General features: G+C 40.2%; 1 protein-coding gene across 1 annotated transcript; it reads right to left on the bottom strand.

Annotated features, from left to right (window-relative positions):
- Positions 1 to 270: 270 nt before the first annotated feature.
- On the bottom strand, positions 271 to 27,786 carry CLSPN (claspin). Its single transcript, XM_034754295.1, has 25 exons — positions 27,636 to 27,786; positions 25,631 to 25,766; positions 22,715 to 23,184; positions 22,128 to 22,292; positions 21,623 to 21,712; positions 21,277 to 21,349; positions 18,118 to 18,226; positions 16,025 to 16,587; positions 14,642 to 14,833; positions 13,169 to 13,347; positions 11,219 to 11,421; positions 10,630 to 10,694; positions 10,067 to 10,272; positions 9,359 to 9,519; positions 8,235 to 8,461; positions 7,844 to 7,958; positions 6,890 to 6,974; positions 6,441 to 6,541; positions 5,736 to 5,900; positions 5,493 to 5,614; positions 3,416 to 3,546; positions 2,632 to 2,737; positions 1,838 to 1,920; positions 1,472 to 1,633; positions 271 to 1,130 (listed from the first exon to the last, which is right to left on the bottom strand). The coding sequence occupies exons 1-25, from the start codon at positions 27,645 to 27,647 to the stop codon at positions 1,014 to 1,016; spliced, it is 4,038 nt and encodes a 1,345-aa protein (XP_034610186.1). The 5' UTR covers positions 27,648 to 27,786; the 3' UTR covers positions 271 to 1,013.

Here is a 27,786-nt window from a genome sequence, read left to right as displayed (position 1 = left end):
AAGAATTAGCCTGTATATTACAATAAGTTTTAGCTTCACAAATTCACAATATAGCCAGGTGCACGTTGTACATGCTTACTGATCTTCCAAGTTTCTGTTCCTGCCTCAGACTTTAGGATAGTTGGGAATAATGGTTCTTCGCTAGTATAAAATCTTGTTGCTTCATTCTAAAGGTGGCCTTACATTTCTGTCTGCACTACGTGACAACTACAAAGGGTGAATTCTCAGGGAAGAGGCACCTTGGTCCAAAACAACAGGCAATTAAAAAAAAAATAAGTCTTCATTTGTGTAAAAGAACCTCTTCACATACACATCATCCCATCATGTCTACATGTATGTGAAGTTTGGCTGTAAAAGGTAACTAGTTGGGGGAGAAAAGCTACACTGCTGTTCTAGAAATGAAGGAGGGTTAACTTTAAAAAAAAAAAAAAGTATTTAAAATGTAAACCAGACCCTTTTGGGATATCAAGTCTATATGGTCAGCATTACAGAAGGCAGTAGGTATCAAAGGAAGATAGAAATACCTTATTACTGCAATTGTAAACAGTGTATGCAAACCATTGCTATTATGGACACCACACCTCCCAATGATACAGCTCTCGGTCCTTCATATATCAGTTCTCCACAATACAGAGGTGGTACAGCTATACTAAAAACAGACTACTTCACTAACAGAACTGTCAGGAGGAAGGGGCACGGAGTTAAAACATTTGAGGAGTTGTTCTCCACAATATCTGCATCCTGTAGTGTAATTTCAATAACGCTTTGGCATGAAGTATTAACTCAGTCTCTGCCCATCCAAAGCATGGACTTTTTTAGGTTTTGCTGGTTGTCCTGGAATACTGGGAAAGACCTTGTGGAAGAGACAAAGACTTATCTGGCAGCACTGACACAGGTAAGAATCCAGGCAAAAGAGAAACAGTTTTCCATTGGTGCTTGAAGCTAGAGATTTGCAAAGCATATACTGCGACTGGCAACAAGACATGATGCAATTTCTGTCCCCAAACAAACATTCAGCTCTCCAAGTATCGGAATATGCTTCGGCTCTGGTTCCCTTGTGTTGCAGCATCATCAGTCCTGGGCCGTTTGGGTGAAGGTGTTACCATCACTGTAGGACCTCTTTTCTTCGCCTATAAGAAAGCATGAGACCTGTGATTATTCAGGACAGTTACAACAAGATTTCCCATCACCACCGTCCAATGAGAGCAAATATGCACATCCTAATCCCAAAATATTCCACTCGGTTTTCCATCCCCTATTTCAGGCCATGCACCCAAACAACTCTCACTACATTGTGCATAGTGCTATATATTACAAGGGCACATTTGAGACAAAGTGTAGCTGTCCCCATCTGCCTATCAGGGTTTTGCACCTGCACATTCAGTAAGAATGCAGCCAATTAACTGAACATTTTTTAACATGGCAACATAGGCAAGTTGACACTATTGGCACATCCCACATAAATCTCTACCTGGGGTTTTGATTTCTCCTTTGCCTCTTCACTCTTGACTGGGGAAAGTGTGTGGAAGACGAAGTTTCGTGAGTTTCGGGGAGCATTTGGATTAAGGTCGGACATGGCTGCAAGCTTCTGAAGGACAGCTTTAGGTCTGTTCAGAAGTGATCCATTCTTTAGCTGAAGACAACCAATGAATTTCACATTAACACATTACATGAATAATTTTAATAGATTGCAGTTCTTTAGAGACAACCACATTGCACTCACACTCCCCAAAACCCTTCTATAGCTGGTCAGTCATCAGTGATCTGTATTTTTAAAAGCATTTGGTAGATGCAACATGAAAATACACATCCAAGTTCATGCTATGCAGGTACCAACCTGAAGATCGCTGGTAGGTCTGAATGTTTCAAAGGGATTTCTTGGTAGTGATTTTGTTTCCTGTACAGCTGCTACAGGGTTTGCTGAGGGCAGAGAAAAAACACAGAAAAGAAATTCAATTCCTGAGTATCATTAGAAAAAAAAAAAAAAAAAGTTTTGTACCAGACAGGGAAATACTCACAAATGACAGCAACCCTGTTCCAATAAATGCTGCCACCAGAATTCTGTTTTAACTGACCAATGAGCCATATAACTGATAGCTAACAACAATGGCAATGACGTCTTTAGCACCTGGCAGGGAACTCGTTTATTTCGGAAGTAGTTATGCAGGCTCAGAATCACATTTTTGCCATGTGCAAGTTAAAAATTGACTATATTATTTGATTTAAACTACATTATGCAATTTTTCCTTAAGCAGTTTGAACTCTGGGAAGTAGTGTGCTGTGTTGAATGTCACTACACTCAAAGAGTCTTTGAGGCAGTGACCAAAAGAGGAATAAGACGGAAAGCATAGGGACATTCTGCCACATTAACTATTTTTTTAAAAATTAAGGGAAAAGAAATATTTTAGCAAAGAAAAAAAGTCTGCTGGCCATCAAGATTGCAGCTGCATCTCTTAGTGCCAGACAAGTCAAAGCACTAACAAACTTGGAGCCCATCCTGCACTGGTATGGGGGGAAATGAGTGGAGATATCTAGTCAAATAGCAACTTTCACTAGTGCTTGGAACAGTCAGTAGCTTGTCAAGGTTTTTTCTTTCTTCTTGGATGCCACTTCAGTGTGAAACAAGCTTACCTTTCTTCTGCAAGGACTTAGCAGTCACCTTCTTTGCTAGTTTCATGAACAGACTATTTTCACCAATTTCTTCCTCCTCCTCCCCTTCATTTTTTCCTTTCTCTATCTGATAAAAATAAATGATGTTTTTTAGACTGGTTTCAGAGTGGTAGCTGTGTTAGTCTGTATCAGCAAAAACTGTATCAGCCCTTGTGGCACTTTAGAGACTAACAAATTTATTTGGGCATAAATAAATGGTCATTCATAAATAAGCAAATTGCAAGAATCAGAATGCACATTTCATTCAGTGACTTGAACTTACTAACTCTCTTTACTACATCAGTTTTAGGATACAAGGCCAATAGAAACCAGCAATTAAAGTTTCCTGCAGTTTTTCAGGTCATTTATCAGCATCATCTTTTTATCTATTACAAACAGTCAAAGCTTCAAGATACCAACCAGATTTCATTCCTCAGACCCTATGTTAATTAAAGCAACTTGACCTGGAAGTTTATAAGCCTTGGAATTAGGATTCTGGAGCAGGAAACAGGATTTCTGGATCTGCCACCAACTCAGTGCATAACCTCATGATGGGGAAACTGCTTGCCAAGATCACAGGAGGAAAAACAAAAGGTGCTATATAAGGGAGAAGTGAAAACTATATACAAGGGAGAAGTGAAAACTATAATTGATATGTTTTTTAACTAACTGGACCAACCGAGAACTCTGCCAACAGTCTAGCATGCTTTGTTAATGGTGTACCGAAGTATTAAGCAGTCAGCCTTTCTGCAGACTAACGCAATACCTGCTCACGGAGCCACTGCTCTCGTTCAAATCGCTCCTTTCTCCATTTTGTCTCTGTCTCATCAAGCTGTTCTTCATTCTCATCATCATTATCAGAGTCTCTGTGAAACAAGTCCATCTGGGAAGCATCATCTACAAAAGAAGAGACAGTAGTTAGTTCTCCCAATCAGAGAGGGGCATGAGGAATGTAGATGAGCTCTCCTGTCCATTAAAAAGAAACCTATACTTCCAAAAAGGTTCCACAGACAAAGCACATAGGTTTTGTTTAAGATGGTAGTAGGTGGACATGCAGAGTTTAGGAAAGGGTTACGAACTCTCTCCCCACCAGAAATCAGTAAGAATTTCAGAAACAGTGAAGACAAAAAAAACCCCCACACATGTGCGTGCACACACACACACACACACACTATTAGAACTAGTTAAGCTGTAACAAAATCCTTTCTGCCCAGAATTCTCTTCTCCTAAACAACTCCTGGCAATGAATCTCTGAAGTGAATTACATGCAGAATGCTTCCTCTCATTTAGATGGATGACACAGCTGGAACCAAAGTATTTAGCAAACAGTGATGAAATATCTAGTGGAAATGTTTCCTGTGAGGAGTTTTAGAAAGCATCATTCAACAAGATTAGCACCAGCTTTAAACAATGTAAAGAACTAAAGCAGGGTACTTGAGCGTTCTGCAGACAAAATTTGTGTTGTTTATGTATATGTAAACCACATTCTTGTTTAAAACACAAAGATAATATTAATTTACTCTTGGCTACTAAATTAAGATTACCATATATTTACAATTGCCACAGTCTGCTGCTTATTCCTTATTGACATCAAAATTAGCAGAAACATTCCCTGTGCACATTTTATATACACAGCACTCAATGGTACAGGCTGGAGACTGACTTGTGAAGAAACAAGTCTTGTATCAGAGGCACAGTTGTTATACAAGGGATCTTGCCCCAGCAAATTAAATGTGCTATGCTATACCCAAGAATAAACCCTAAAACCAAGCCATTAACAATAATTTGAGTATTGCCCATTTCCACTAGAAATATACAATCAGAATGTCTGCAGGATTTTTCCTTTTGCCCAACTAACCATTCCGCCTGCTGCCAAGCAAACGGGCAATGGCAATCAATAGTAAGAGTCTGTTTAATAGGTCTGTGCCAAAATGCAGAGATAACAGGAACGTTTCAGAACAGAGTAGAAGAGTTACAAAATCTAGCAAGGGGCAGGGAAATCCTCACTTCAACACTTGAAAAGAAAAAAAAAAAATAGTAAGTGACTCCTTAAAAGAAAGCTATTGAGGGAAACTATAGACTGTATCTTGTCACGATAGTATTGTCCTAAGGGAGTTCAGAACAGCAACATATGAAGCCTTGCTAAAATATTAAGTACTTGTGTGTAACAAACTGGCTATGTTGTATCCCCCTCTAGTGGCTTCACATATAAAGTAAGAGCCTTCTGCTGACAAAAAGTGATTGGAGATGCTCCTATATCTCCTCAAGTGGTAGAGGGTGTGCTGAAAATTCCAGGTTCAAGTCCTGCAGACAACCTATAATGGGGATCATGATATACACCTTAACTAAAAGATTCAAAGCCATGCCCATCAGCTCTCTTTCTGTTTACTTTTTCCTGGACTTAGCCTGCAGAAGAGCAATATATAGCATCTATATACTATTTTAGTTAGATGGATGGAACTTAAAAGATTCTCCCAGTCTTAAGTGGTTTTAATAGCTATTTTTTTTAAAGTTATTTCTTCATATTAGCTTGAAGTTATTGATTCCCTGGGAGTGTTCTGTTTTAACTAGGATGTGATCCAAAAATGACTTAAAATGGTTTCTTCTTCAGACTTTTCAAGCCAAGGTTCTACTGTGGTCTGAAACCAGGCAAGAGAAGTCAAAGCAAGTCCCCCACACCCAGTTACAAGAAACATGTGTGTATTAAAACAATAAACTAGGGATCAGTAGATCTTACAACCGTAAGCCTCATATTAAAGTACTTACTGAAGAGTTTTCTTCCCCCGACCTCCCACACTGTATTTTTTGCTCTACAATAGAAGATTAATATGCCAACATTATACCTATGTTTTTCCATTTGAATTTTCTCATTCGCCCAGGACCATCACTGTGCAGGTCTCCATCAGCAAGATATCTTTCTTGGTACAAGCGTAACTGACGCTTATCATCATCAAGCATCGCCTTCCTAATGTTATTGTCCAAGAGAGAGAAGCCTACGTTAGTTTTGCAATTCCAGATTATAACCGATTATAACTTTTAGATGTGCATTTCATGTACTGTATAAGTATACTAGGATTGCTACTGACATGTGTATTTTGTTAATTTGATCCTGTAGTTCCACTTCGGTAGGGAGTTCTTCATCAAGAATCTCTTCTTCATATTCATCCAGCTCTTCACCATCATATTCATCCTCACTTCCTACTTCACTCCCCGACAGCTCTGCCTCATCTTCCAAGAAATCCTGCAGTTTTCTATAAGAGAATTTCCAAAGGAGTTAACGTTAGAACGTTTAGCTACATCCCGTGAATCTTTGAAAGCAAGAGCGAAGTCTTTCTGGAACTACTGTGTATGCTAAATTAGAGATGCTATTATTCGGTTTTCGTTTTCAATTTGATTAAGTTATTTAAGTTTAAGAGCACATGAACGTGTGGAAGGTCTGCCAGTTTACTTCACCTCGGTCCTGCAGCACCCATTATTATTTTAGTTCTGAGCTTTCTTACCAGTTGCTAACAAGATGACAACTGCCTTCTAAGAAAAAAACCAAGGTCATTTCACTTGCAAAATGTGTACTACAGCACCCACCGAAAGATCTTAAGTCACGAGCAATATTAAGAGACGTACTATTTCATCAAAAACAAAAAAGTCACTGTTACTTTCATCCTGGTCTCTTGCTCTTTATTTTTAAAGCTCCTTAACAGCTCTTTCAACTCTGACTCTTAACTATTAACTAAGTTTCTTGTGACGTGGTTCCGTTTTTCTGGCAGGTCAGATAGGGAGAAAGATTTACTCACAATTTTTTCTTTAAGCCCTGTCTTTGTCTCAACAGTTCCTCTTCATCATCACTAACTTCTGCTTCATCTTCGCTTCTCTCAGCGCCTTCACTTTTTTCATCCTATCAGTCAACAAGAAACAGTTTTCAGAAATTCCTAAGATATTCAGTAGAGTGTTTACTCCCTAGAACAGCAACTGCCTCTGTTTTTCAATGGCTAAAAACAAAAACAAACCAAGAAAAATCCAGGAGGTTTTAGTTTAAGTGCTCACAAAACCAAGATATTTTATCTAGTACATCAGAATTCTAAATCAGCACTTCTTACAATGACCCAAATACTGCTCTTCAGCAGTTTCAGTAATCTATGCTGGAAGTTTAGATTTTTGCACAAGTGGACAGACCACTGAGAAAATAAACGGAATGCTTATGGGCAGAGCTCTGAAGTTATCACTTCATTCCGTCAATACTCACCTCCTCGCTATCAAAGGCATGATCATCTGTTACGAGCTGAAAATTGCCAAATTCTTCCTCCTGCTCCTCATCATCTTCCCCTTCCCTATAAAAACCGAACCACACCATACACTTACAATTGATCTCCAGTAATGGATATGAAATGGATTGACTCAGGGTTTCAACTGCTGGGATGAGCTAGTGACAAGCAATTATCCATGATAGCATCTGAAACATTGTAGTCTCCCAACACTGTAGCATGGAGCTTTAGGTGCTTAATTCCCCATTAGCATTAGCGGGAGTAATATTGGCAAGCCATTATCTTTTGTGTTCGTTTCCCCTTCAGTAAAACGGAAGGGCTCTTGGGAGTAGGTTGGTACTCTTTAAACAATTAAGTCTCATAACATCCTTGTTAAATGCACATGAATCAGTCCAGTTTTAAAGAGGAGGAAAACGAAGGTGCAGAAGTTAATGACTTGCGCACAGTTCCTGCATTCAACTGCAGAACTGGGAACAGGAGCCAAGAAGTTCTCAATCCTGTGCTTTGATTTGATCAGAATTCTCTACCCACTTTCCACCTCCACCATCAATAGCAGTAGAGACTCTTTCCTCACAACGGAGATTGGGAACTGCAGTGCCTTAGGAGTCTCTCAACTCTCACGTATCACCGGTCAAAGGAAGAACTGTTGAGCATTGAGATACTCAACTCCTTCACCTCCAAGGCAAACCACATTTGTGTCAATAGCATTTTGGACTCCTGTTGAACCAGAGTGAGACACATCAGAAGTCAGATCATGATCACCATGCAGAACTCTGTATGCGTCCGAAGAAGTGGGCTGTAGTCCACGAAAGCTTATGCTCTAATAAATTTGTTAGTCTCTAAGGTGCCACAAGTTCTCCTGTTCTTTTTGCGGATACAGACTAACACGGCTGCTACTCTGAAACATGCAGAACTAGAACTCCTGTAATGCTGACCTGTCAGTTGGGAAGGAGCCTGAACAAAGTGCTAGTGCTTCTGCCATTGGATCATCTGTGTCACTCTCTTTTTCTGGCTTAGAGGATGCTGAAGATGCCCAGATTGGAGATGTTGCTACAGAAAGAAACCAAAAGAGAAATCATTACACAGCTTCCTTTTGGCCTTTGGAACATCACTGAATGTCTTGGAAAGGATAGTCAACACATGTCTATAAAGATTCCAAAAACAGTTAAAGCACACTAAGCTCTTAGGGTTCCAAGTACACTATTAAAATTCTTTAGGCAGGAGCAGCCCTGAAGGATTAGTTCGTACAAGACTTCTTTTTAAAACTGAGATTTGCCCCCAAAAAGTCACAAATCAAAGTCACTGGGAACAGAACTCGGGACTTACTCTGAGAGCTGAATTTCCCTGAACAGAGATTGAGCAGTTCTTCCATGTTTTGTTTTTTGCCAGTATTAGCATCTGGAGTGTGCTCAGCCTGACTACTGAACTGCCCAGAACACAAGTCCAACAACTCGTCCATGTTGGCATCCATTGCATTCTCATCCATACTAGCCAGAGACAGCTGATGCTTTGAGGACTGGTACTTATTCCTGTGGTGCCCAACATTCAAGAACCTGAAAGTAAATTTTATTTAGAAGTTGGCAACTACAGTTTAATACCCACCACATATTGGAAAATTTTGCCCTTCCACCTATGCGGAGGGCTTGTCTACAGAGACAAAGCAGAACTCCCAAAAGAGTCTCAACACTCAGTTATAGTATAACTAAGCATGACATTGTGGGAGTTCCATGTTTGTCTCTCACTGATTCTAGATCAACTTTGCTCAATTTAAGTAGGTAGATCGCTTCTCTAACGGCCAGTCTTGCAAACTCAATCTGGAATAAGAGGATCCAGTTGTGTTTTCCAACTCACTGCCAGTAGTAATGGTTCTGCCAATGCAATTTGGCTGTTCTGGTGATGTATCATGCAGAATAAAATCCATCTTGCTCTGCCAAAGCTGCAATGGCTCTGCATTGGCTAGCAAGAGTGAAATGCATTCAAGTCTTTTTAGTCAGTAAAGTTAACAGCAGTCAACAGATAAGCTGATTAAGAAGGTTTTAGTTATTACATGGTTTTCTGATCTTAACTGTTTCAGCAAATGAATACTGTACTAAAACCCGGAAGATAAAAAAAAACTAATTAAAATCTAGACCTACTTCAGATCTGTGGAGGGTTTTCTAAAGAGGGATTTAAAATTATATTTAAATACCAACTAAAAATTTGTGAGGGATAGACACATGCATTGGCACCTTTGGGACTCAATATACTACAGTTTCCAACATTAATAAAGAGATTATCATTGTGCCAATCACACTGTGTAAAGCATGGCATAACAGAAAAGACCAACAGAGCCCTTTAAATAGCATGCCTTTTCATGTAGCCTAAGGGAGTAAGAACCCCACAAAAATCTGTGCTACTTCTGTTAACACACATAGAACGCCACCCTTGAAGGCTGTAGATCAGTAACCTACCCATCTGCATCAAGAAGTTGGCTCTGAGTATCATCTTCCAGAGAAAACTGAAACTGAGACTCTCCAGCTCCCGGAAATAAACTCTTGGGCTCAGGAGAGGCATTGTATAGATCCTGGGAATCCTCTATGGGAAGAGAGGGCTCAGACATCTTTCCTGAACTCTAGTCAGGGAAATAAAATGAAGATAAAATTCACAAGATCTGATAATGAACTAGAATATAAACACTTAATCTTTTCACAGTCCTACAAGTTGGAAGCAAAAAGGCTTAATGGATGTGTCATTTTAAACAGATGAAAATACAGAAGAAGGTTAACAAGCATTCATGATTGTACTGCTACCTAGTTACGAATGCACTAGTGCGAGATGTTGTATAGGCCATGGGAATATTTTTGTATAGTTCATAAAGAGTTACCAAAAACAGCAATGGGTTTCCTCCAATACTTTTTGAATTTTTAGAATTGGATTTGTGTATTTAATACATCACCCTGATTTGTTCTGATATGAATTTTTTAAATATTTATCTATCGGTCAAGACAGAGATTCTGTATTGATTAAATCCCAATTAACCACAGAGGGGACACTGGCTATCTGCTACGCTCACATTCTTGACCTATAAAAGGAAGCTTGGCTTTGGCCTTAAGTCACATTACATCTGAAGTTGTAAGGAGAGTGCAATGAAGGGAGAAAAGATGGGGCAGGAGTCTTACCTTGGAAGCAGAGCTGATAAAGCTTGCTTTGAACAAAGCTGGAGAGGAAGACCTGAAACCTCCTACTGCAGATAGAAAATTGGCCCCACGTGCCATCTGTTTGTTACAAGGCTGGTATGATGGAATCATGGAGCCAATCAACTCAAAGCTGCTGTTGTGGCTGCCCTCTTTTGCAGAAGTTGGCAGTGAAAACGAATCGTCGTCTTCTAAAGGAAGAAAACAGCTATTTAAGAGGAGCTTTAGGAATGCCACTGTACTAGGAGTGCAGACAAACCAAGGAACGCAAAGAGTTACATTGGCTGCATCGGCAAAAGCAAGTCACATGCCTCAATAGTTCACAGTGAATTGGAACCAGCAGTTCCCTTAAAATGCCTAATCAAATGACATTTTACAATTCAAATCCAACCCAGGAAAAGTAGCAAAGCAGCATTGCACAGCCCCAGTGCAAGCCTGTGATAGACACACACCAATGGTAACTAGATACAGAAATGTGCAAATCACTTGTGTGCCAGAACTGAAAATCCCCAAGCAAAATGCTTGCTTTAACAGCAGTTTCACTTTACCTAACTTGGTAGGTCTTTTGCCTGGAGCTTCCTCCAACTCAGCTTTTTCATCAGGAAGAGAATATCTGCAATTTATTAACAAAACAAAAAAAGTATTTTGACCAAGTTTTGTTTTGTGTGCATTAACTATCAGGCCTGGTCTTTTATAGACAAGATAATGTATGTGGAATGCACTGAATACACTGTCATTAGGAAGTTGATTCTTCCCCGAATGACAAGGATATTCATTGAGACAAGCTAAGCAAGGTAATATCGTTCATTGGACCAACTTCTGTTGGTGAGAAAGAAGCTTTCAAGCTTACACAGAGCTCTTCTTCAGGTCTGGGAAATTAACTCAAAAGTATCACTGCTATCATAGCGTTACTTTTACATGCAAACTATTATTTTCGTATGTGACTGTTGCAATCATGAAGGACGCAACAACACTCCTAAATATTACCACAAATAGTGAGACAGCAGGCATCCTTATATTTAAGCACACACATGAATCCACTAGTTCTCAAATCAAATATCTCATGCGTATGTTAAGCAGATTAAAACATAGTTGGGGCAGGCTGGGTTCACCGTTTCTAAAGACCGGTTTATTTACCCCATTTTGGAGGAGTTGTCCTTGAACAGCATCAATGTAGACTCTGTTGAGGAAGGTTTGGGAACAGAGTCACAATGCACAGACTTGTCCACCCTTTCCTCATCAACTGATTCTTTGTCAGTTTCTTTATCGCCATCTTCAATACCCTTCTCTTCCAGCTCCTCATCATCTTCTTCGGCCTCACCAAGAAGGAACTCTACAGTCTAAAAAACCCAACACATATCCATGTAATGAGACAGCAGGAATTATTTTGACCATCTACTTAAACTGCATACCTTTATATTCCCAGTTCTAACATGGAATTATTGAGGGGAGAATTGAAGGATGTTTCCAACTCCTGGACTTCTCTACTCCAATGCCTGCTCTGAAGGGGCTTAGAATAACCAAGTCATTTTGACCCCTTAATAACTGTTTGGAAAAGAATGTCTAGCCTCCAAGACTGACACTACTGCATCTCTGAGATCAGCCAAGGGATCTCAATTAAGTCTTCATACATCCTGTTGTAATCAAACTTCTTGCAGCCAGGAGCTGAAAATACTGGCACCACTCAAAATGGAACAATTTAAAAGAAAAAGAAGTATAGGCATTGTGTTTACTTGGCTAGGTGAGACAGTGGGAAGGGCTTCACCTCTGTGTGAAGGATCAGAGAGTGGTCAATCCTGGAGGTAGCATACCTAAACTGAGAGGGGAGTTATTGGAACTCGTATAGCAAAGCAACCATTTACTATAAGCAGAAAAAAGTTTTAAGTTGCTAAGACGATCAGCTAGCCACTAAAATGCTGTAATAATTTTAAAAGATTCTGACTATTCATATATTTCAAGTGTTTTAGGTCAACCTGAACTAGGATATGGACTGATAAAGATCACTTAATAGCCAGATGCCAGTGCTGTGGTCCCCTTTTCAGGGTCACATCGCAGCTTAACTCTGTCCGTGCCCCCTACTCCACCCTCCCCAGCCAAGACCAGGAGCGGGGGACATATGGGGGTAAGGGGAACCGAGGCTGGGGTGGGAACAGAGCCCCGGCCAGGGGCGCAGGGCTGGCAGCTGGGGCCAGGAGCAGAGCTGGATGGCACCCCCTCCCCACCCCCCGAACGGTCCTCCGCGCACAGTCTGGGGACCTCTGTGCTAGTGTCACTGAACAGTCAGGAAGAGACTGGTATTAAAAAAAGATCTGCTGGATACTGTTCTGTGAGCACATGGAATCTTGAACATTCTAATTACAGTAACTCCTCACTTAACGTCATCCCAGTTAACATTACTCGCTGATCTATTAGAGAACATGCTCATTTAAAGTTGTGCAATGCTCCCTTATAACGTTGTTTAGCAGCCACCTGCTTTGTCCACTGCTTGCAGGAAGAGCAGCCCGTTGGAGCTAGCTGGTGGGGGCTTGGAACCAGGGTTGGCCGGCAGCCTCCCCTATCAGCTCCCTTAAGTTCCCTGTGTGCAAGCCACCCAGCAGGCTATCAAGTGCTGGGCAGTTCAGGTGTCCCTCCCCCACTGCCATGTGCTACTCCTGCCCTCTGCCTTGGAGCTGCTCCCAGGAGCCTCCTCCTTGCTATGTGGGCAGGGAGGGAGAAAGAGGGGGGGGCTAATGTCAGGGTATCCCCCTCCCCCCCCACTCCAGAGCTGGGGGGGAGGGGAGGACACACAACAGGGCTCAGGTGGGAGGGAGCTTGCTGGCAGCAGCTGCTGTCTCAACTTGCTGATCTACTTAAAAACGCAGTGTATTAGTGTGGGATCAGCGTACTTAAAGGGCAATGCGCATGCGTCTCTCTCTCTCACACAGTTACTGTACAGTATTTTTTAAGTGTCAAAGAACGGTCTCTATTTGGCAAATTGTGCATATTAATATTGCACAAAACTCTGATTTATCTCATTTCCCTGTTAATTATGAGGAGTCAGCAGACATTAGACATTGACAAAGTTATGTAAAAATGCTGTGAATAGACCTCCGGGTTACATTCCTCTTCCTCAGACTCGTCTGTCATTTCTTCCTCCTCCTCTTCCTCCTCCTCAAACATGTCCTCATTATCCAGTTTAAGCAGTGCTTGCCGCTTCTGGCGTTCCTCAATCCTGCGGAGTTTCATGGCCTCCTGTAGTTTAGCCTTCAGCACTTGTAGCTTTTCACCTGGACAGAAATGAATAAATTAATACATTAGATGCACTACAAGGAACCCTTAAAATTTGCTGCCTCAAGCACAAAATTTAATGTAACTACACACACAGAAAGAAGATTAAAGGCATTCGTGCTTTTATTTAAAAAAAAAAAAAAAATAGATTTTCTGACTTGATCTGTTAATTAGAAGAGCTAAATCTCTTAGCCTAAATAAACGCCATTTAGAGAGGTAACACAACTTTATGAATTATTAGGAAGGTTCCTTATTATCAACAAATGCCACTGGTACAGCCCCATGAGCTAGCAAAGGGTTCTTCTTTCCCTTGCTTTTGACTGGCGCAGCGGTTTCCAGTTGCCCTGGGCAAATGTAGTATTTCACCAACAGCTAGAAAGCATGCATGTCGTAGAACAAATCAAAATTACCTACCTCTAACATTTAAATATTATAGGTGTTTCAAATTAAGTTTCCCATATATTTATCATTTTTAATACATGCAAATAAAATGATCTGATACTCAAACAGCCTGTATTAAGAATTGCAACAGGGATGATTCATATTAATTATGAATACCACACAAGGGTTAATCTACAGATTTTATGTAGATGATTGATGTCCTGTAGATATTAAGGATAAATATGTTTTATATGAAATCGTGGGGCAGGAGGAGAGAGATTCCAGAGGGCGAATGGCTAAATTATGGCACAGAGCAACATCCTCTTTAATAGCTAACACAGTTCAAGAGTTACCTTTTCAAGCGTCTAACATACCAACCTGGTTAGAAAAATATAGCTAACTGGAACGGTTAATGCCTGTTAATTCTGGAAGCAGGGATTCTCACTTATATTTTAAATTTTTTTTTAGGGGGAGGGAGGGGAGGGAAAAATATGGTTGCAATTGCAAAGAGAATCAGATTAAAAACTCCCTTATGTTCTATTGACCATGATCAACCAGTAAGAGAATCTGAATGTTTTTCCTTCACAATTACTTATCTATTGATTGCAGCTCATTATGAAACTGAAGAAAGCATGTAGTTTTAATTGTCAACGTGTTCACTACTTTGCATGAAACATCGTAAGACGATCCTTGCCCACGGAAGCTTATAATCAACAAGGCAGACACACTTAAAAGATGATCCAGACCAGACATACTGAATGATCTTATACTTGTATTTTGGCGAAAGTAAACTCCAGTTGAGACCTGGGCTTCCAGTAAAGATGTAGGATATTAGATATTCTAGAAGTTTCTTAACAAAGAAAATATACTTCTTTTCCGACTCAACAACTATGAACCTCACCCCAAATATACCTGGCTTTGCAGGGACTGTATCATCTAGATTTTCTGCAGCCAAAGTCACCGGCACCACAGCTACTTTTAGCTCCTCTTTTCCCTCAGCAGTGGTCTCTTTACGAATAATGCTCAAGTTCACAGTCCGTTCAGTTTTTAACTTGGCGGTGTGAAGTGTATGCTTCAAGAAACGCGCTTTCAGAGCTTCCAGTTCTTAAAAAAATATATATATTGTATTTAAGGTCAGAAGAAAAATTCCTGCTAAGATCAAGTTAATTTGAGGCAGCAAAAATAATAATTTCAGTCACTTTTTATACATACAGTTGTAACATGCATTTCTAAAGTAAGTTTTTTTATAAACTAAACAAAAAAGTTTTAAAACACATTGGATGCTGAAATGCAAGAGGGGTCAACATTATTTGATTTGAAAATAACATTAGTAACAGTGGCCCATCTCTGGATAACTTTGCTCAACCATGCACTTAGGATGGCTTACTTTAATATTTGGGCATACGATCAAATGCCAGTTGAAAACCTTAAACACCCCACAACTAATTATTCACTGGAGATTTGGGTATCAACATTCCATTTAATTAACAGACTCTTCGCCCCCCATAGGATCAGACTGACATATATACAGTATTTAAATCCAGGATGATAGTGGAGGAGTCATCATTTCATGACACAGGCCATGTTTCTGTACAATTTAAAGAACAGACTGAATGCTATTAATAAATGTATGTAGGTATAAATGGAAACTTACTAGAATGATATTATAGAACCTCAAAGTGTAATGCAAACAAACTGATATGGGATCACCTATCCACCACTGAAACAGATGAAATTTTCAAACATGGGTGCCTAAAGCTAGACACCGATATCCTTAGAGTGCTAAATAAGAGTGACCTGATTTTCATTTGCTGTGCAGCCATGACTTCTAATGATATAATCAGAAGGTACTCATGCTCATCTCTGAAAGTCAATCTTTTTATTCAGGTATCTGAATAAGAAACCTTAGAGGCCTAATTTTAGGCACCCCAAGTTGAAAAATGTTGGCCTTCCTGCTTAGTACAAAAAGCAAATGCCATCTTATTTAACTAGAACTGCAGGGAGAAGTGAAGTATGCAAAACATCATTAAACTCTTCTAATTGACAGATCCGAGAGATCTTTAACAAATCACAACAAGGATCAGGATTTCTGTTTTTAAATCTCATCTGAAAGACAATACAGCCACCAGCATAGCCAGTACTATGCTGTGACATTAGTTCTCCTCAAAAGAAAGAAAGGGGCAGGCACACTGATTCACCAACTTCTAGTTGTTCCTCAGAGTTCTCCCATCTAAGTTCTGGCTTAACCCTACCTAGCTTGTCGAATCTAGCAGATTGTAACAGGTAATATTGTACCTTTGTTTGATTCAGGTTCATCAAGGATAATAAAGGAATCACTATCAGAGTAAAGTCTTGGCTTGATGGATAGATCTACTCCCAGCTCCCGAAGTTTATCCAGTTTAGACTTCCTTACTTTTTCAGGCTGAATCTCCACCACTTGTACCACCTGTTGAACAGATTCTTCATGTTCTACACCTATTTTCTGCGACTGGTCCTCTCTTTGTACATAGGCACATTCTTCAGATGCCAAGGGAATTTCACTCTCCATTTGTTCACTGCATTCGTTACGGAGTAGGCTAGACTGCTGCTGCTCTTCTGAATTACCAGCAGTTGTAGGTCTCTCGCAAATATCGGAAGCCCCATCTTCTCTGTGCTTCTCAGCACAGTTTTCTATCAAGTTCTCTACTACATCACGGGACGGTTTGTCCACAGTGGTAACACCAGGATCCTTGTTAAACCCCATTTCCAGTTCCCTGGCTGCCGGCTGATCAGCCTCTTCAGTCTGATTACTGCTGCAATTTACAGCGGAGTTCTTAGTGGCTGCACTTTCTTCATTTAGACAGGGCTGATATTTAGTTCTGCCAAGAACAGAAAAATAAAGTCACCAGCCAAAACACAGTACATCAGTCCATAAAATGACTCCTGTTAAATGTGAGAAAAGCCTAAATCAAACCAAGGCAACAAGACCATGTTCTATTTATTGTCCTTGAAAAATCCGTTTTGGAGGGAGGGGGGAGAAAATCATCGTTCATAAACGCTACTTATTTTAAACATATCTTCATTTTCAAACTCAGTTTTAAAAATGAACAAAAATTAATCTGACACATTTTTTACTACAAAGAGTTACAATAGGTTCACTCTAAAGGGTGCAGAGTCAACTGGTAAGTAAATTACATTATCACAACTTGGATTAAGTTAATTCCCGAGAGATTTAGTAGCCACAGTAGAGTACAATTTGTCTACAAAATTTAACACAAAAAAGATGACCCAAGCACAAAAAGTTTGGATCCTAATCCAAACTTTCTCTAAACTCATGGTGGGATGAGGTTTGGGAGAGAGGGGGGCAACCAGGGTTAATCTGGAGTGCTCAATCAGCCCTGCTTACTTAACATATTCGCTTGAAGTCAACTGTAGTAATGCAATATTGTAATTCAGATCTTAGATGCTCAGAAGCCTAGAACTGAGTTGGTTCTCATATCTATTACTGTACATTATAATTTTTATGCCTATGTAGAATACTCTATTCAGTAACACAAATTACTAGTTCTATGCAAATGCAATAATATCAAGTTAGGGTGATTCTAGGAAGCATAACAGTAAAATAGCCTGACTTTGGGCATTTAAAATCTCAACCATTAATGCAAATTAATTTTAGGATTCTCTGGATTTCATTTCTTTTTAAATTAAAGGAAAAAAATTCACTAACTGCATCCTGAATACTCTTTATTTCAGTGTACAACACACCTTCTAAAACAGGATTTGGTATCAAATTGAGCATGGAGAAAAAAAAAAAAAAATCACAGCAGTGGTTTGAATTTGGTGGGGAGAATGGGACACTGTCACAAGAATTTAGATGAGCATGTTTCTTTCAAATTTTACTTCTGAATAGCAAGTACAATATAAATAAGGATTTTCATTTCACTCCTGTCAAAGACTAGCTGGTAAATAAATCTATTCAGGGGAAAACAGATGTGCCCTGCTATTACATACTAGTTACTAAACTACCAGATTTGCCACTTAGAACACTGGTTCTCAGACTGTGGTCTGTGTCCCATTGATGATCAATCAACACCCTTGCTGCTGGTCTGTGGAGAGTTGGCTAGTCACATGGTGATACTTCTTGTTTCCAGCTGTTAAACTGCATTAAAAACTTAGTTAAAAACATAATAAATACTTCTCTAGTATTACTTTCTCACTGAAGCAATCGCTTTAGTTGCCATAGAAGCAGTATGGGATTACCAAGGAAAGATGGGAGGCCTATGTGGTTGCAAATAAGAAGGGAGGCTGTATATTAGATAGCTTTTTCATAACATGGACCACATCTGCTTCAGGAAGATTGAGAGCCCTGATTTAGAAAAGAGAGACTATGAGATAAGCTTGGTCCTTACTTTAGCAATGCCATAGCATTTCCCTGCAATGTTGGTCGAGGTCTACGCTTGAAGAACTCATGGATGGTTTTGGTCTCAGGCATATGATACGGGAGAGACAGAGATGATTCTGGCAAAAAGGAAAAAAAAAAAAAAAAAGTCATTTAAATTGTACATCAAAACAACATGTATTTTTTTAAATCTAATTGCTCTTGGGACAAGTATTTTCCAGCTCAATTATCAGAGCAGAGATGAATAGCAGAGTTTAACCCTGAATAAAGGTTGTATCTGTAGGACCTCTTCCCAATCACCAATCTATTGTCATGAAGAGTGAGGACTGCAGCACGCACAGGGACTCATAAGAAAGCAGATTGTACCAACAAGAACAGAATTATAAGACCAATTCTAAAATTTGTTGCAACTAAATACCCAAGTCACATCAAGTCAGTTATATGTGTAGTCCAGCTATAACTTTTAAAAGACTCCAAGTGACTTCCCACAGCTGCGTAAAGGCAAGTTTTAAGCTCCAATCAGGAATTTTGCTTGCACCGAGAGACCATCTTTGAACAAGATTTCAACAAAACTGTTTTGCAGCCTATCCACTTTAGATCCTGAATAGTTCATGTTAAGCAACAGCAGAATCTGGCCTGTCAGGAGTTTCTGCTGCTCTCCTGAAGATATCCTAATAGCGCGCGCGCTCTCTCTCTCTCTCACACACACACACACACACACACACACACACACACACTCTTGATTCAGTCCTGAGTGCAGCACAGGATCTGGTCCAAGAGGTGAATATAGCCAGACCACTTGGTAATAGTGACCATAATGTAATTAAATGTAAACATCCCTGTAGTTGGGAAAACACCACAGCAGCCCAACACTGTAGCATTTAATTTCAGAAAGGGGACTACACAAAAATGAAAAATAAAGTTAGTTAAAACAGAAATTAAAAGCTGCGTGGAAACTTTTTAAAGACACCATAATAGAGGCTCAACTTAAATGTATACCCCAAATTAAAAAACATAGTAAGAAAACCAAAAGAGTGCCACCATGGATAAACAAAGGAAAAGAAGAAGTGAGAGACAAAAGGCATTCTTTAAAAAGTGGAAATTAAATCCTAGTGAGGAAAATAGAAAGGAACATAAACTCTGGCAAATGAAGTGTAAAAATATAATTAGGAAGGCCAAAAAAAGAATTTGAAGAACAGTTAGCCAAAGACTCAAAAAAAAAAAAAAAAAAAAAAAAAAAAATTGCTATAACTTTTTAAGTACATCAGAAGCAGGAAGCCTGCTAACCAACCAGTGGGGCCACTGGACGATCAAGATGCTAAAGGAGCACTCAAGGGCAATAAGGCCATTGTGGAGAAACTAAATGAATTCTTTGCATTGGTCTTCAAGGCTGAGGATGTGAGGGAAATTCCCAAACCTGAGCCATTCTTTTAGGTGACAAATCTGAGGAATTGTCCCAGGTTGAGGTGTCATTAGAGGAGGTTTTGGAGCAAATTGATAAACTAAACAGTAATAAGTCACCAGGACCAGATGGTATTTATCCAGAGGTCTGAAGGAACTCAAATGTGAAATTGCAGAACTACTAACTGTCATCTGTAACCTATCATTTAAATCAGCTTCTGTACCAAATGCCTGGAGGATAGCTATGTGACGTCAATTTTTAAAAAGGGCTCCATAGGTGATCTCAGCAATTACAGACCGGTAAGTCTAACTTCAGTACCAGGCAAACTGGTTGAAACTATAGCAAAGAACAAAATTGTCAGACACATAGAGGAACATAATTTGTTGGGGAAGAGTCAACATAGTTTTTGTAAATGGAAATCATGCCTCACCAATCTACTAAAATTCTTTGAGGGGGTCAACAAGCATGTGGACAAGGGGGATCCAGTGGATATAGGGCACTTAGATTTTCTGAAACCCTTTGACAAGGTCCCTCACCAAAAGCTCTTAGGCAAAGTAAGCTGTCATGGGATAAGAGGGAAGGTCTTCTCATGGATTGGTAACTGGTTAAAAGATAGGAAACAAAGGGTAGGAATAAATGGTCAGTTCTCAGAATGGAGAGAGGTAAATAGTGGTGTCCCCCAGGGGTCTGTACTGGGACCAGTCCTATTCAATTAGTCATAAATAATCTGGAAAAAGGGGTAAACAGTGAGGTGGCAAAATTTGTAGATGATACAAAACTACCCAGATAGTTAACTCCCAAGCAGGCTGCGAAGAGCTACAAAAGGATCTCACAAAACTGGGTGAGTGGGCAACAAAATGGCAGATGAAATTCAATGTTGATAAATGCAACTATACATACAAAATGATGGGGTCTAAATTAGCAGTTACCACTCAAGAAAGATCTTGGAGTCATTGTGGATAGTTCTCTGAAAACATCCACTCAATGTGCAGTGGCAGTCAAAAAGCAAAACAGAATGTTGGGAATCATTAAGAAAAGGATGGATAATAAGACAGAAAATATCATATTGCCTCTATATAAATCCATGGTACGGCCGCATCTTGAATACTGCATGCAGATGTGGTCACCCCATCTCAAAAAAATATATTGGAATTGGAAAAGGTTCAGAAAAGGGCAACAAAAATGATTGGGGATATGGAACAGCTTCCATGTGAGGAGCAATTAACAAGACTGGGACTTTTCAGCTTGAAAAAGAGACAACTAAAGGGGGATTTGATAGAGCTCTATAAAATCATGACTGATGGGGAGAAAGTAAATAAGGAAGTGTATTTACTCCTTCTCATAACACAAGAGCTAGGGATCACCAAATGAAATTAATAGGCAGCAGGTTTAAATCAAACAAAAGGAAGTATTTTTTCCCCCACACAAAGCACAGTCAACCTGTGGAGCTTCTTTACAGCGAATGTTGTGAAGGCCAAGACTATAACAGGATTCAAAAAAGAACTAGATAAAGTTCATGTAGGATAGGTCCATCAATGGCTATTAGCCAGGATGGGCAGGGGTGGTGTCCCTAGCCTCTGTTTGCCAGAAGCTGGGAATGGGCGACAGGGCATGGATCACTTGATGATTACCTGTTCTGTTCATTCCCTCTGGAGCACCTGGCACAGGCCACTGTTGGAGACAGGATACTGGGCTAGACGGACCTTTGATCTGACCCAGTATGGCCGTTCTTATGTTCACCCTTACACCAAAGAGTTTAGGTTTTACCTCTAACAAGTCGCTGGGTCTCACTATGCAGTCGTTTAATGGCTTCTTTACTTAATCTTGCTGCCTTCCGTTCCTTAAACGGAGAAAAGAAAGACCCTTGAAGCCACAGGACTGAGGTGCAGAAGTGTATCTATATTACTACATAGTTTTCTTCTTTCAAAACAGCAACAGAAGAAAGTACTTACAGTTGGATCAGAGTTTAAAACAAAAAACAAAAAAACAAGACCCAAATCAAACAGAAGAATAAAGATACTTTGAGGAGCAATATAGATAAGCCTTCAAATAAAATTATGAAGAACTACTGAGGAGTTAAAAAGGAACAGATATTTATAATGAAATATTCCACCTTTCTTTTAGGTCCTTTTAATGTAGGTTCCTCACTATCATCATCAAATACACATTTGTAGTCTTCACTCTCAGAAAACAGATCTTTACTCTATAATTGGTAAAAAGAAGTCTATTAAATTTCAAAACAAATGGGAGGGGGTCAAGGGCAAAGAAGCTTGCAACAAAATAACTTTGTACAATTATTTTCTGTGCCATCAATCTTGAAATAGGAGCAGCAAACATTTTCATAAACCAATGCCAACTATTGTCCTGGTTTCTGAAACTTCTTTAAGTGCCTCTACAGCCTCTGTTGCAATACTATTTTTGGAATTTTCTATGACAACGCTCTTCAGAGAAGGCGCTAATATCCCTTCACCTCTAGCAAGCAATGTGATAGTCCCCACTATTTTCTTCCACTTTTACCAAAAGTGGAAGCACCCCAGTGTCACCAAAAGTGTGTGTTACATACTCAGGTACAATACCTTCTACAAAGAATATTACAACCTTAAACTAAAGTAAGTTACCTTATGTTTTTTCATTTTGTCTTTCACAGCAGCTCTTATTGATTCTAGTGACTCTTCATCTTCAAGAAGGGGATCATTTTCCTCCTCTAAATCATTCTCAAAGAGTTCTTTGTCAGCAAGAAGACACCCACTATCATTAAAATGGTATCTTTCACCGCCATCTTTCTGGTAAGCATAAGAAGGAAAGTACAAAGAATTATATTAATTTACAAGTTTATTTCAAAATACCTTCATGATTTTAGGGTCATTAGCAAAATTCAAAAACAACCATCCCATCATCCCCAAAACAAAAATCTTTCAAATTCTGTAGGCCAGTCATGTTGACTTTATAGCATTCCAAAATTAGATATGCTAATTTATGGAGACAGGTTCTCAACTGCTGCAATCAGCATACACAAGGAAGAATTACACAAAACCCACCAATGGCTCAGAGAAAAACCCTGTCCAAAACTTGGGGGCCCCATGTGGATGTCTAACTTACTGTTGTGATGTGGACTCACATGTTTTGCTGGAGGCTTCAGACCACCCCAAATGCTGAAATTTAACAACTGAAAACACCAGAAATATTTGCAAGTAAATTTTTATACCTCCTGTTTGTATTTCTTTTCCTTCTTCAGCTGTCTAACAGCCTCTATTTTTCTCTCTTTTTCCGTCTTCCTTCTTGATTTGCCTATCACTTTGTCTGTTTCTTTCTCAAAATCACTTTTATGTTTTTTGTATTTTTTCCGAGATTTCACGGACATCTCCACAGGTTTCCTCACTTGTGAGCCAAACTCATCCTTAGTCAATTCGGACTTCACATCTATTTCAAGGTTTCCAGGATGCAATGGATCACCTGTGTCACTCTCATCACTGTCCCGCAGAGCTTGGCGAATCCGATGAGATTTTTTGTTCTTCTGGGCAAAATTATTCTCATTTTCCTCCCCGCTTTCCACATCTCCATCCACAATGTCAGTCTTCTCAGGAAAAATGCCTTCCTCTCCGCCCTCACTCTCACTGTCCTGAAGCACGTTCTTGCTTTTTGATTTTTTACTCACAAAGATCTCCTCATCTGAATCTGGTGGAAATACATTACACTGTTTATGGCACACGACATGTTTTTAAAAACATATATATGATAATTGACAAATGATTAGTTCATGCACCATGCCAGATAAATGTTTCAGAGAAAAGTATTATCCCCTGAAGTCTCATGAATACTAGTGGAAGTTTAGTACAGCATAGCAAATCCAATTTAATCTATACTTTGAAAACCCATTCTCCCCCTCCCCCCATAATAGCATAATATATATAATTATCCACCCTTAAAGAAACTTAGAATCATCTCAAAGTGACTTTAGTTTTTAGTGTCTTTCCTTGAGACTAAAGTATTTATATATAATAAAAACCATGAACATATACAGGAAATAGTAATATACTAAATGAATTATAACAGACACATTATGACCCAATCCTGCAAATATTTAAACAGGAACATCATTTTACTCAAATGACTAGTCCCATACAAGTCACTGAGCACGTTTCCTCTTCTGCTATACCAGGGGTCGGCAACGTTCGGCACGCGGCTCGCCAGGGTAAGCACCCTAGCGGGCCGGGCCAGTTTATTTACCTGCTGACGCAGCAGGTTCGGCCGATCGCGGCCCCCACTGTCCGCGGTTCGCCATCCTGGTCCAATGGGGGCGGCGGGAATAATGTATTTATTCTTTCCCCCCAGCCCCATGAGGATATACAGGAAATAGTAATATACTAAATGAATTATAACAGACACATTATGACCCAATCCTGCAAATATTTAAACAGGAACATCATTTTACTCAAATGACTAGTCCCATACAAGTCACTGAGCACGTTTCCTCTTCTGCTATCGCAGGGGTCGGCAACGTTCGGCACGCGGCTCGCCAGGGTAAGCACCCTGGCGGGCCGGGCCAGTTTTATTTACCTGCTGACGCGGCAGGTTCGGCTGATCGCGGCCCCCACTGGCCGCGATCGGCCGAACCTGCCACATCAGCAGGTAATAAACTGGCCCGGCCCGCTAGGGTGCTTACCCTGGTGAGACGCGTGCCGAATGTTGCAGACCCCTGTGCTATACAATAGTTAAATATATTTTTAAAGTGTGTATTCCTACCTTAAAACACAAACTTATGAAACCAATTATCTTCTTTTCAAGGATATGTGGGGGACCTTAACTGAACATTTCCCGGTTTTCTATTGTTTGAGGTTGGAGTGCTGATGTTCCGTATTTCAGAATGGTGCAGGGAGAACAATGCAATGTTGTTCAGCAGAAGCCTTAGTCGCACTTTAATTACAGTTTTTTATAAGTGTTATTTAAAAATCAATATTTGTTTAGTTTTTTTATATATAAAAAAGCCTGCAATCCAGAACGTCAGAAAACTACTAATGAGCTCAGATTGAAAGGTAGTTAGTGTATAATACTTATTAAAATACTTCAAATTTGAGTGTGTGTTATCAGGAAAGAACTGATTCATCTGATAGACATGGAACAAAGTGTGCATTCAGAATCCTCTTTTATCCTCTCATTTACTTTTCCAACCATACCAGGTACAGGAAACATCACTAAGCTTTAACTTTAATAGGAAACTATCATTAGGACAGTGTTATCTTAAAGTGAAAGCTTTCCTTATAAAAAACACTGTTACACTTCTCCACTGAGCTCTGAGCATTCTTCTTGCAGCATCAGAAAATTCAACACTTTTCAAATGGAACTTCTACAGACAAATGCTCCTCTTTCAGGCATCAGCTCTATACTTTCTTCCCCCATCTCACAACAGCCTTTACAAATTTGGCCACATTGGATTGGTGTAAATGTAAGAGAAACATCACACACTAAGCCATTAGAGTTTACGCTGTTGAATCTGCTTTGCTGGGCTATGCAAGTCATAAAAAAAAGAAGGAAATAAGCAGTTAAGATATTCAATACCTCACTCAGCATTTCCTCTCCTCAATCTCAACTACTGCCCTTTTACCACCCTCACATCTCTACCCTTACCCTGAGCAACCAAAAGGGCACTTTGAATTCAGACCAGACATATTTTTATATGTTCATGTATTTTGATTATTAATACGGAATTGGTGTGATTTTCCTACACTACATCATGAATAAGTTCTGTATGTTGTTTTGGATTGGTATGTTAGTGAGCCAAGTGGTGTCAGACTGCAAATGACTGTTATGAGATATTTTCTTCTATAATATTTAGAAAAACACTTACGTTGTTAGTGATTGCTCTGATTTTTTTTTTTAAATGTAACAATCTGAGAATTAAAGTCTGTATACATAGAGAAAAAAGCAGTAGCTTATGCAGGTTGCATGGAAAAAATAATCAAGGGTTAGCAAATCAAATGTGTGACTTCTGAAGGGCAAACAGTCCAAGACCACATTCTCTCAGCCTTCTGCTAAAGGAAACACCTATAAATGCAAAGTACAATATCCAGGTTTTTTTTAAAAACTAAAATCCAAAAAAGAGAGACCTGACAGTATTACAGACCTATGTCACCAAGAGATGCAGTTCCCTTGTTGGATTGACTTGGAGAGCTTGTTTCACAGCTGCCCTGTCCACTGTCAGAATCACTGTCAAAGGTTTTCTGCAAGTCAGATTTCAGATCCTCTGCTTCTGAATTAAGCTAGAAACCAAGAATAATATTAAGCAGCTTATACTGTATTAAGGTTAACAGAGATGACTCATTGAATTCAATTTCATCCCAATGCATCAAATTGGATTACACAAGATATATTGAAATGTTATCACTATAACCTCTTAGGAATTCAGTTCATTCAACTGAAACATGATTATGCTGTATGCACCTTTTATTATTGAATAAAGTTGATTAAATGATGAACTCAGTGAAAGCATCAAAGCAAAAATCAAACATTATACCCAGACACTGCTTGGTAACCACTGCTTCAGACAACACTAAAAGCCATGAGAAACTTGCAACTTTCACCTGACATATTAACACTTCTAACTTTATTTAACATGACATAAAATAAAGCCATCCCAAATTGTGTGAGCAATTAAAATCATTCCAGGAAAGTGACAGCCCGACAGGTCATTAATTATTATTCTGTGTAATGGACAAATGTAGTGAAATCATGACAACTTCAGCAGCAGGTCACATAGTTAAGATGACAGAAGACAGACCAGCTAAGCATCTCTTAGAAGGACATCCTTTTGGCATCTGATCAAGATGATGATGGAGGGATAATATGGAGCATGAGGTAAGAGTTCTTAATGTGCATTACCAAGGAAATGGGAAAAACATGTCCTTGACAGAAGGGGCAAGGGGGGGGGAAAAGAGAGCAGCCAAGGAGCTCCATCGTCTGCACAGCCAGGGAGGAATAGCCATAGACGTAGTAATGGAGAAAGCCCTTACAGCAGGGCTGCAGACTAAATGCGGTCCATGACATTTAAAAACAAAACAGATGCCACGCCAATATGTGCACCCCCAAATCTCATAGTTTGGGGTCTTCCTTTGTATTGTGTGTGGGTCTTATGCTCTGTGGGCGCTTCTCTCATAATTAACAGGAATCTGCACTGACATAACTCAGGCTTTCAATTGCCCATCCCAGGTAGTGATGGTAGAGACAGCAGTAGATCAAAGGTGTAGGAATTTGAATGATTGTCATTTAACCAGGCTCAGAGTCCTGGCAACACTAGTACTCCCATCCCACCAGGGGATCAGATGTCCAGCATGGGCCAGGCCAGGCATCCCAGCATGCATTATCCCTCACCCCGAGAGGTAAGCCAGACCAGTGGTTCTCAAGCAAGATTACACATACCTCTGGGGGTACGCAAAGGTCTTGCAGGGGGTACATCAACCCATCTAGATATTTGCCTAGTGTTACAACAGACTACATAAATAGCACTAACAAAGTCAGTACAAACTAAAATTTCATACAAACAATGACTTGTTTATACTGCTCTATAAACTATACACTGAGATGCAAGTACAATATTTATATTCCAATTGATTTATGTTATCGTTATAGGGTACGCACGGTATGGTAAAATGAGACCGCGAGCAATTGCTCAGTAACAGTGTGGCTGGGACCCTTTTGTATTTTTAGGTCTGATTTTGTAAGCAAGGAGTTTAAGTGAGGTGAAACTTGGGGTACACAAGACCAATCAGACTCTGAAAGGGGTACAGCCTGAAAATCTTGAGAGCCCCTGAGCCAGGCCACACAAACACTCCCAGCGTGCACTTGGGCAGGCCCCTTGGCTCAGGGTGCCGAAGTGCACGCTGGGTAGTGTAGTCCTTACATGGGCGTGGTGCATGCTGGGACCTGTAGTATCCCCTGGAGCAGCCGGGGCAGGGTGGTGCCGCCTGCCCGGTGGCCGCAGTGCATGGCGGGAGTCGTAGTTCCCGCCAGCTGCGGGAGACCCAGTCACTCGGAACCGAGAGGCAGGGAGAGGGTGGCGCGGGGTGGGCGGTCGCTGCACCCCGGCATCCCCTCCCGGCGCCGGCCAGACGATGCAGGCCGGACGGGCTTACCTCAGCCGCCATGGCCTCCTGCTGTCCGGTGGCGAGCGGGACCCTTAGCGCTGCTACCCCTCAAGGTCCCCGCCCGGCTCTCTTCAGTCGCCGCCGTTAAAGCCAACACCAAGCCAGCGATTGAGGCCCCTTCGATTCTTCGCGCTCTGCC

Source organism: Trachemys scripta, chromosome 20 (assembly GCF_013100865.1).
Source record: "Trachemys scripta elegans isolate TJP31775 chromosome 20, CAS_Tse_1.0, whole genome shotgun sequence".
In the NCBI taxonomy this organism is placed as follows: Eukaryota; Metazoa; Chordata; order Testudines; family Emydidae; genus Trachemys; species Trachemys scripta.
The sequence above is the reverse complement of the archived record's forward strand: the minus strand, read 5'-3'. Positions and strand labels throughout refer to the sequence as shown.

What these genes read in the sequence shown, in the direction of transcription:
- CLSPN (XM_034754295.1), bottom strand. An exon ending in ACAAAATGAAAAAACATAAG is followed by an intron (nt 21,713 to 22,127) that starts GTAACTTACTTT and finishes TACCAATTATAG; the next exon opens with AGTAAAGATCTGTTTTCTGA. An exon ending in TGAACCTGAATCAAACAAAG is followed by an intron (nt 14,834 to 16,024) that starts GTACAATATTAC and finishes TATTTTTTTAAG; the next exon opens with AACTGGAAGCTCTGAAAGCG.